The sequence below is a fragment of the Trifolium pratense genome, linkage group LG7, assembly GCF_020283565.1.
Source record: "Trifolium pratense cultivar HEN17-A07 linkage group LG7, ARS_RC_1.1, whole genome shotgun sequence".
Taxonomy (NCBI): Eukaryota; Viridiplantae; Streptophyta; class Magnoliopsida; order Fabales; family Fabaceae; genus Trifolium; species Trifolium pratense.
Window position 1 is genome coordinate 55,966,188 of NC_060065.1, and position 10,099 is coordinate 55,976,286.

The following is a 10,099-nucleotide window of genomic DNA, read 5'->3' on the forward strand; positions in this document are numbered from 1 at the left end:
AGAAGATGAGGTAATTATAATTTAACAAATTAATTACCGTTGAAATGTAATAACGTAAAATTATTAATGAAGAGTCGGTGAATTTGACCGGTTGAAAATTTGTTCAACTTAATATTAAAAAATTGATGTATACACGTGACTCACTTAAACAAACTCTTAATAAGAACACTATTAAAAATGCTCTAACAATAACAATACATCGTAACTTATCATCTCATCCCAACCACGATACACTTTCTATATTAAGTTTAACTCAGCTACTATTGTGTAAAACTCATACCATTATAGCAAAATGAACAACAATTTAACCAAGTAGTTTGATCTTTTTCTTAAAAATTTAAACAATAGTTTGATTCAAGTGATTAAGAAATTTCAGCTAAAGTTGAATTAATCAGAATTATCGAGACTTAACTAAAATAATATTAATTAGGTCAAATTTTTTTAATCTATTTTACTGAATTCCAAAATATGATTTCTCTTAAAAATTGGAAAATTAAGAAAAATAAATAAAAGTGAACTACTCTTTATGGAATTCTAAAAGCAATGTTTAAACGAAGAACCAACCAAAGTGTTTTTCAGCCGTGTGTGCTTTATATCAAAGTTCTATTCTCTTTTCTTAAGCAAGTTGAAGTTAAGTTCTATGTGTTTTTTCTCAAAGCAAGTTCTATTTTTTCTTAAAGCAAGTTCTATTCTTATACACTAAGAAAAACCATATAGTAAAAAATCGAACTTCTTTTACAATCCCCGAAAGATGCAGTTTGTTAAGTCACAAAATTCATAGCTCTGTTAGGTAAAAATAAGCTATAAGCTAGTTGATAGCTGAAAAGTTAACTTATAATTGAAAAATTAGCTGATAGCTTATAGCTGAAAAAAACTAGTAGAATAAAATTAAAGTGTTTGACAAATTTAACAGTTGTAAGTACAAAATGACATAAAAGTACATGGTTAATTGATATGGTTAGTGGGTAATTATTATATTTTTAAAAAAAAATAAAGAAATAATAAATAAAATTAATAAGGGTAAAAATGGGAAAAATGTAAAAAGTTATAAGTTCATAAGCTACTTGAAATAGCATCTCAAAAAATGTTATAAGCTAGTTAGAGAAGCTTGTTACCAAACACTTCACATTTTTATCAAACAAGCTTATAAGCTATAAAGCCAGCTTATTGTACTTACCAAACAGTGTCATAGTTTATGCATTGAGGGCCCCATAGGGTTTCGGCTTATTTTTGAGCTTATGAAACTAACTTATGCAAATAAATATAGTTTAATGTTAATTTATAAGTTTTTACCAACAAAAATTATATTTTTATAAGTTGTTTTCTCACAAAATACCTTGAAAAGTTGATAATAATGCATAAAATCTTATTTATTTACGTAAGTTGTTTTGCATAAGCTCAAAAATAAGTCAATCCAAACGGACCCTGTCAAACAAAAGGTCACAAAATAGCTTATGCATTTTAAAAAATTACATCTTAAAAAATTATTTTAAATTTGTCTCTAATTTATTTACGGGTGTGGTTATGGTGCATAAACCCAAACTTATGCACCATGTATAAACTTGCTTCCTACACCAAAAGTCAGCCCAAGCCCAAAATTAGGCAATCCCTTACTCGCGCACCCCCCATATACTACCCATTACATGCGCATCCCCCTTTTGCTTAGCGCACCCCCAATTTTTTTTTCCTTTTTCTCCTAGATTTCTTGTGAGCCCCTCAAAAAAATTTTCCTCCTCTAGATTTCTAGCGCGCCCCCAATTTTTTTTCCTCCCCCAAATTTCTAGCGCGCCCCCCGTTTCCAATTAAATAATAACTTTTGTTCCTTTGAAATATATATTATAAAAATCAATTTTTAATTAATTTTCGTCATACACCCCCTCGAAGCCCAACATAATAACGAATGGTTCATGTATATATAAAACATACTTGTCAAACATACAATTTAATTTTAAGTTTTATCAATCATAATCACAATATAAATAAAATCTCATACATTATATATATATATATATATATATATATATATATATATATATATATATATATATATATATATATATATATATATATATATATATATATATATATATATATATATCGATTTTTCTTTACAATAAAAAAATGATCGAATCCAATATCTCATGCATACTATCCAAATTTTTTTCAACTAAACTAACCCTAATTGCTTTATATGATTTTTTGCTTTATGTAGCATGGTTTTGTAAAATGGTTTCAGTGTATAACATCTTGGCACTAATGCCCATATGAAACCATTTAACTAAAATAATGGTTTCAGTGTATAACGGTATGAAACCATTTGTGCTGTGGAATGGTTTCAAAGAGTTGTTCTCCAAAAACATATTTAACCCTTAATAAAAATTGTGAAATAAATTTAAATTTTTAAGACGATATAAAACTGGAGAGAGTGAGATATCCCCAACCGTTCCAAATAATTCAAAATACCCTAAATAAAATTTTGGGAAACTTTTATTAATATCTGATATTTATAAAAGCATATTTACCTCATTTAATTAACTAAAAATAGTTCCAGGTCTCAGAAAAATACCTATCTGGTCCCAAAATTCCCAGAAAATTATTTACTATTTTTCTGTAAAAAAATAAAAAAAATTGGAGTCTCCTTGGCACCGCACGCGCCCCCACACGCCGCCAGTGAGAGTGGGCGTGGAGGCGCGTCACTGTTCATCATCTTCCTCACCCATTTTCTGTAGAAACGGGTCGCGACGACCCGGTTCGTCGACCCGGTTCGTTCTCCCTCAATAATCAACGAAACTCGACGTTCTTTATACCGTTTTGATCGTCGTTCGATTTTATGAATGTTTCCGGTATTAGTTTTCGAAATCGGTGATCGAATCGCATATAAAATGTGGCCGAAATTGAGCAAGCAAAAATAGAAAGTTCTTCAGTTATGATTATTACACGTATAAAATCATCTGATGGCTATAAATGACTTATGCACCATACATAAGAAAAGACTTATGCATATTAACTATTGCCTTTATTTACGTACCTGCATTTGGGAGAAGTTATTATACATAAGTGTAATCCTTATGCATGGTACATAAGTCAATAACATCCATTAGATTGAGCATCCACATGTAATAATCCTAGCCAATCTCAACTCACACACTCACACCTAATCTCACACCCCCCAAATTTCTCACATACCCCCCAAATTACTCGCGCACCCCCCAAATTTCTTGTGCACCCCCCAAATTTCTCATGCACCCCCCATTTCTCGCGCACCCCCAAATTTCTAGCGCACCCCCCAAAATTTTTCACGCACCCCCCAGATGACTTGTGCGCCCAATTTTTTTTTAACCCCCCATATTTCAAGCCTAAACCATTTTGCTGTGGGAATGGTTTCAAAAATATACACTCCAAAACCATTAAGTGCATAAGATGGTTTTGAAGTACAACCTATAATTAGAATCATAATTGTTTTTTTTTTGTACAATTATAATCATTATTTAAAACCAGTTAAATAGTTTCAGATAGTTATACACTAAAACCATTTGTATTGTAAAATGGTTTTATGTGTGTTTTTATGGTTTCAAAAATTCTGGAAACCATTATGCTGGTTAAATGGTTTCAGATAGTTATACACTGAAACCATTTGTATTGTAAAATGGTTTTATGTGTGTTTTTATGGTTTTAAAAATTCTGGAAACCATTATGTTGGTTAAATGGTTTCAGATAGTTATACACTGAAACCATTTGTATTGTAAAATGGTTTTATGTGTGTTTATATGGTTTTAAAAATTCTGGAAACCATTATGTTGGTTAAATGGTTTCAAATCACAATTATTGTTTGTATTCTAATTATAGGGTTGTACTCTAAAACCATCTTATACACTTAATGGTTTTGGAGTGCATATCTCTGAAACCATTCCCACAACAAAATGGTTTAGGCTAGAAATGTGGAGGGGACCAAAAAAATAAAATTGGGGGGCAAAAGTCATATTGGGGGTGTGCGAGAAATTTTGGGGGTGCATGAGAAATTTGGGGGTGCATGAGAAATTTGGGGGTGCACAAGTAATTTGGGGGGTGCATGAGAAATTTGGGGGTGTGCTAGTAATTTGGGGGGTGCACAAGTAATTTGAGGGGTGCACTAAGTAACTTATGCATGGTGCATAAGGATAGCTTATGTATAATAACCAATCCCCCTGCATTTTACTATTTTTAATTAAATTATCACAAAAACTATTTTCAAAAATACAAAGAATAATCACTTTGTTTAAAGTCAAAATAAAAGGGCCCTACGACAGAAAGAGATCCACCACAAGTACTTCTCCTTCGAGAAAATCTTGTATAGGCACGGATACAACACCTAAATTTTAGGCACACCCAATAAAATTGTGACAACTCATAACAACCAAAGTTCTAATTTTTTTTCATTTTCTAATAAAATATAAATCTTTAATTTTGGGATTTGAGAACCCGACCATTTCTCTGTTATCATCTTTCATCCATTTCTTCATCCATGTTTTAACTTCATCATCAATGATTCTCATTTTTTCGAATTTCTTCTTATAATTATACTTTCCAGTTTCCACCCTAAGCTCCAACAACCTATTTCACCAATCTCCCTTGCATATAAACTGGGTCCTCCTCTTTCTTTAATTTTACTGTTCATGAAAATAACAAAAAAATTTAAAAACAACTACAAAAATTTTCAATCTTTCAATTCCTAACAATGACAACGGGGGTCAGCATCCAACATTTGAGAAGGATTTTTTATGGAAGTTTCCAATAAGCATAATACCCAAATCCACCATGCCTCTTCTCACATGCAGTGAGTGATTTCTTGATTTTCTATGCTCATATTCTTCCACCAATCAAAAATCAAACATAATTAGGATGAAAAGGGTCTCTGCAAAGCCCAAAAGAACTCCTAAGATCCAATTTAATTCTCAACTAATTGAAAACAATTGAACACTAAAAGGCTAAAACCCAAATCACCATCCCAACCCCCCCCCCCCCACCCCCCCCAAAATACATGGTTATAATCTTGAGTTTGCTAATCTCATCATCTTAGGTAGAGGCCGGATCTCGGAGACAGAGTCGCAACGTAAAAGAAAATTTTGAGAAGAAATGTCAATGTAAAAGAACTTGGAAGAGAGAAGACGATAAACAGTGTTTCTTCTTTTAAAAAAAAAAAAAAAAAAGTGATAGACACGGTTAAGTTTGTACTCCTCTGTTACTTCTATGAGCTGTCATTATTTTATTGGTTGTGCCCAAAACTGAAGTGGTGTATACGTGCCTATTGAAGACTTTCTCCTTATTAACATTTGATTTCATAAAATATGCATAATAAAATGTACTAACAAAATTACTTTTTTTGCTAAAATGTGGGGAATGTACTTGGGAATGTAGCTTGCTTGGAGACAAGGTTTCCACCAACTTCAAGTGGAAAGTGACTCAAAAACACTGGTTGACATGATCACAGGGAAAGTCAAAATCAATGGCAATCCTCCCACTTTAGTGTGTCGTATACAAGAACTTTTAAATTTGAACTGACAGGTTCTTTTCAATCATACCTGTCAGGAGGGAAATAGAAGTGCTGATTGGCTGACTAATTTTAGCTTCTCTTTGGATTCTTTTAACACTTATGTTATGGAGATTCCTCATATGGAGGTCTCGAGTCTCCTCTATGATGACTTTTCCGGGGCTTGCATGCCTAGGAATATTCATATATCTTTATAGTTTTTTTTTTTTTCGTTTGTTGGGCGTTAGCCCTCTTTTCCTACCAAAAGAAAATGTACTAACAAAATTAACATGTACTACAACTTATTGCTCTTATTGCTTCTTAAATTTAAATTAATCAATATCATGAATACAAATAATTCCTATTGTACCACTAAGTTAGAGAAAAACTAGGGAACAAGATAAGCTAACATCAAAAGTAAAAAATTATGAAAACTAATTCAGCTTGAAGATTGTGAACAATTATTCATTCTTTCTTCTGTTTTCCCACCAGAGAAAGAAACAATGAAGAGGTAAGCCTGTTATCGCTGAATAAAAAGGATCGTTACTGAGGCTGGTAAAGAAATAATGGAAGTATGTAATTGGCCAGCTCTTCATTCATATTCCAAGGAGGAGATGGCATTTTCTTCATCACTTCTGATGAATCCTTCCTCCTGTCGAAAAATAAAGAGGTAAGTGAAGTGTTACAATTGAGTCAAATGAGATTAAAGCAATAAAGAGAGTAAATATACGAAAGAACAACTCACTCATTCATTATTATTCTAAAGAAGTTGTCTCTAATTCGGCACAAAAGATAGAGGTTCTCATATATCTGGAAACAAAGATAGAGAGCACAAAAAACTATTGGTCAGTCTTACAGCAATAGACGATAATGACCTATGAATGGAAATCATATTGATAAAGTAGAACACCATTTTCAGAATGTCAAGTAGTTTCGATATCATGATGTCAGGAACTAAACTGCTATAAGAGATGGAACAACAAAAGCATAAAGGGAAATTTTTTTCAAACATATACATATTTGTTGCTTTGATACAGGTTATATTAGAGGAATCTCATTCTAGACAGTTTCTATAATCTGAACATTGGTTTAACCTCTTCACTCGTCCAAACAAAACCATAAATATAAAAAATCGAACAAAAGTAAACTTAGAAGAAAGGGCTAAAACCAAGATTCGACAATTAATACAAATGTATATATAACAAGTCTGACTTAGAAGTTCGATCAGCAGTCTAGTCCACACAAAAGGAAAAATAGATTAATGATATTGTCAACACACCTGGCGAGAGGAAAGATTTGCAGAGATTTGGCTCAAGGCTCGTGTATGTTGCTCTAATAGCTCAGCAGTAGGACCTCCAATTGCTGCAAAACGATGATGATAACAGCAACCAAATATGAGAAGAGAAGTTGTATAACAAAGAGGCAAGTGAAGTTACATCATTTATAAAAAGACAAGTAGGTGAGACATTTCAAAGCGGAAAGAAATGTCCATTAGAGATATAAGACTAAATTGTAATGTTCTCGAACCACAACATCCAAAGCTACGGAGAAAAAAAAATACAAGGTATAGAGCTTGACCTGCATATGGGATGGCATTATCATTGTCAATTCGAATCATTGGTTGCGCATATGGAGGGACATTGGGTCGAGCAGCAGAAAATTGAGATGATTTTGCTGCAGGGTCAGACACCCTTTCCTGACTTTTGGTAAGCATCTGAGAAATAATATGTACAGAAAACTTGAATTCTGCACAAAAGTTTCAGGTAACATTTACTACTTAAAATGAAATAAATGGAAGCTTTACCTTTTTGCCTTTACTTTTTCGTGCCAAATTGTGACCATCCTTCCTTCTCCTGATATCTTCTTTCTTCTGTAAGAAATGAAAAACAAACGCACCATCATAACATGCAGAAACTGAGTTTATACAATCTCAATAACACCCAGCTTCTTTATTTCATAGTTTAAATTAAGGATGGGGAAGGTTGCAAATGGAACCGAAGTGTCGTGCGCAATTTAATGGATGAATATATCATCAATGACCCTTTTGTCTCATGAAGGAACAAGACGGTTACTCTTAAATATCTTTGTCTAAATGTCTAATAACTTGTGCAATTGAGTAAATCCTAACACGAAACTTTTTTATGACAAATCCACCAGAAGTTGGGTAAAAGTGGCTGAAAGCTTACGAAAAATAATTATAATACATAATTCCATTATTAGGTGACTATATTCACCATGCAGCGACATATCAAAGATAAGATTCTCATGAGTCATGTCCCAACAAACAAGAAAAGTTCTCATAAGTCACAACCATGACATGCAGTGTTATCGATAGTGGGAATGCCAAAAAAACTAAAAACTGCTATGTGAAATAGCTAATAGCATTGTGGACAAATAGCAGAAGCCGAATTGCAGTTGAAATAAATCAATTATATAAAATAAAAAGGAATGTTGTAAACAAATAAAAAGGGGCCACTATGCAACCAACATGCAGACTCTTCAGTTTTATTTTTAAAAAGAAAGAAAATTCCTAAAATTGTCTGTTGTCCACTACATCTGCTATGAACAAAAATACGATGGCGGATACTATCAGCCATCGCTCTTATAGAGGAAATGGGATGGTATGGGATGGTATCACGGTTTTCATAGTGGACTCATCAAAATCCGTTGTGCAGTAGAGCTATAGCACCACTATTTGAAAATACATTAAACCCTTGAGCATTGTTACGACGAACTTCTAGAAAAGGATCATAATAAGATAAACCCTGATGCCTTGCGGATACATGATCCAAACAGTTCGTTAACCAATGGTCGTAAACTTGCATCTAAATTCTAATGTAACAACAATGCAATGAAATAAAGACTAGTTATATGGTGCACAAGTGAGATAAATGTTGTATCATACTCAAATTTGTTTCCACCATAGGATCAAATGAGAAGCGATGTGACTTATTGATATAATGGGGGAAAACAAATTTGTGCATGGTATAAATGCCTTAATGCAGAAAATAACGAGTATGTAGCTTACGTTTACGTTCATCCACCTGACTCGCAGTGCCACATCCCTAACGCTCTTATCATTTAGCGCTGGAACTATCTCTGCATAACGTAATGTTATGTTCGATATTGAGGCATACCTGCAAAGCAAAATTTAAAATTTTCATTAATTTATGTGACTACGTTACTACGTATATAGAATTCACATATATGCATTGCTAATCAAAATACATGTGTTGAACATTATGACAACACAATGAACTTACTGTTCAATCAAAGTACAGGAACAAAAAGTACTGTATTTAAGGAATTAAGTAAATACTAGTACTGGAAATTTCATTTACATTCCATTTCAAACTGCCATTTATCCTCATTTGCATATAATTAGTTTTCGGATCCCCTGGTTTCTCATAAAGCTCAGTGTGAACAGAAAGTACAATACACGCACGCATGTGTAAAATATTCAAACCCAATATAAAGCAAATAAGCTTTAGAGTTTAGACTGAAATGACCAAAATGTCCAAAAATAAAAACAGATGAAACAGGTATAAGTTTTAGAGACCGCTATTGAGTACTATGGACATGTTTGGATTGGCTTATTTAAGGAATAAGCCAGTCTAAGGATACACTAATCAAAATTCACAAATAAATACATAAGACGATATAAAACTCACATGTGAGACTGTTTGGGAGAATTTACGAATACGGCTTATGACAAACGTTGATAAGCTTTTCTCAGCTTATTTCCATAAACTCTCCAAGATAGCTTACAAAAACATCGTATAGGTCGTACGAAAACAATTTAACATTATTTTATCATTTGGTTATAAAAATTGCTAATAATACATATACACACTTATCATGCATGATAAGCACTTATACAAAAACAATACCTTTTTTAAGCTGTAATTTATCTTTTGGTTATAAAAATAGCTAATGCATATGCACTTATATGACAAGCCATTTAACTTTTTTTTATTCCATAACAAACGCTAAGTTGTTTATCCAAACAGAGCCTATGATTACTTGCAAATAGCTTATTTATTACTATAAACCCTAATTCATGACTTGAACTACAAAAATAGAAGACAAACACCAAAATTAAATTGATAGGGTTTAAGTAATTAACAAATTCAACTCTCAAACTAAACATCAAACTCAAAACACAAAGATAAGATATAGTAATTACATATTCATAATTCAATGTAATATGATAGGAAAATAGAAAATTAACATACTCTGTGAGTAAATCTTCAAGAGTAGCTTGTTCTTCGGGGGTCCAATATATAGCAGGATCCAAATTGCCATGAGCATGTTGTTCTTGATGGTTACCAGTCCCAGATGAAATCGCCATGGAATTAACCTAACCCTATTTTATTGAAAATTGTTATTATCCCCAAAAAAATTAAAGATTGGAAATTGATCGTTGAATGATGAAATTCAGGTAAAAGGGTTACCGGAATGACGGTTAGTTCCCGCCGGCGCAAAACGGAAAGAGTGAGTGATGAAGGAGTGAGGTTGAAAGGGAAACGTGAGAGATAAGCAACAGAGAAGAGAATTTTTTGTTTCTATGCTCAAATTATAGTAAGAGATTTC

General features: G+C 32.6%; 1 protein-coding gene across 2 annotated transcripts; it reads right to left on the reverse strand.

Annotated features, from left to right (window-relative positions):
• Window positions 1-5,799: 5,799 nt before the first annotated feature.
• Window positions 5,800-10,099, reverse strand: LOC123894085. 2 transcript variants are annotated; one of them, XM_045943966.1, is made up of 8 exons: window positions 9,961-10,099; window positions 9,742-9,872; window positions 8,535-8,643; window positions 7,311-7,376; window positions 7,085-7,220; window positions 6,786-6,868; window positions 6,252-6,316; window positions 5,800-6,158 (listed from the first exon to the last, which is right to left on the reverse strand). In XM_045943966.1, exons 2-8 carry the CDS (start codon window positions 9,855-9,857, stop codon window positions 6,050-6,052), a joined length of 684 nt encoding a protein of 227 aa, XP_045799922.1. In that variant the 5' UTR covers window positions 9,858-9,872; window positions 9,961-10,099; the 3' UTR covers window positions 5,800-6,049. The 2 variants fall into 2 exon arrangements, with proteins under 2 accessions (XP_045799922.1, XP_045799921.1); XM_045943965.1 differs by having other exon boundaries at window positions 9,742-10,081.

Bases quoted from the DNA above. Each gene is read 5' to 3' on its own strand.
- LOC123894085 (XM_045943966.1), bottom strand. From the start codon at position 9,857: ATGGCGATTTCATCTGGGACTGGTAACCATCAAGAACAACATGCTCAT. The intron at 7,221-7,310 runs GTAAAGCTTCCA...ATTATTTCTCAG, and splicing joins GAAAAAGTAAAGGCAAAAAG to ATGCTTACCAAAAGTCAGGA. The intron at 6,869-7,084 runs GTCAAGCTCTAT...ATCGTTTTGCAG, and splicing joins TAATGCCATCCCATATGCAG to CAATTGGAGGTCCTACTGCT.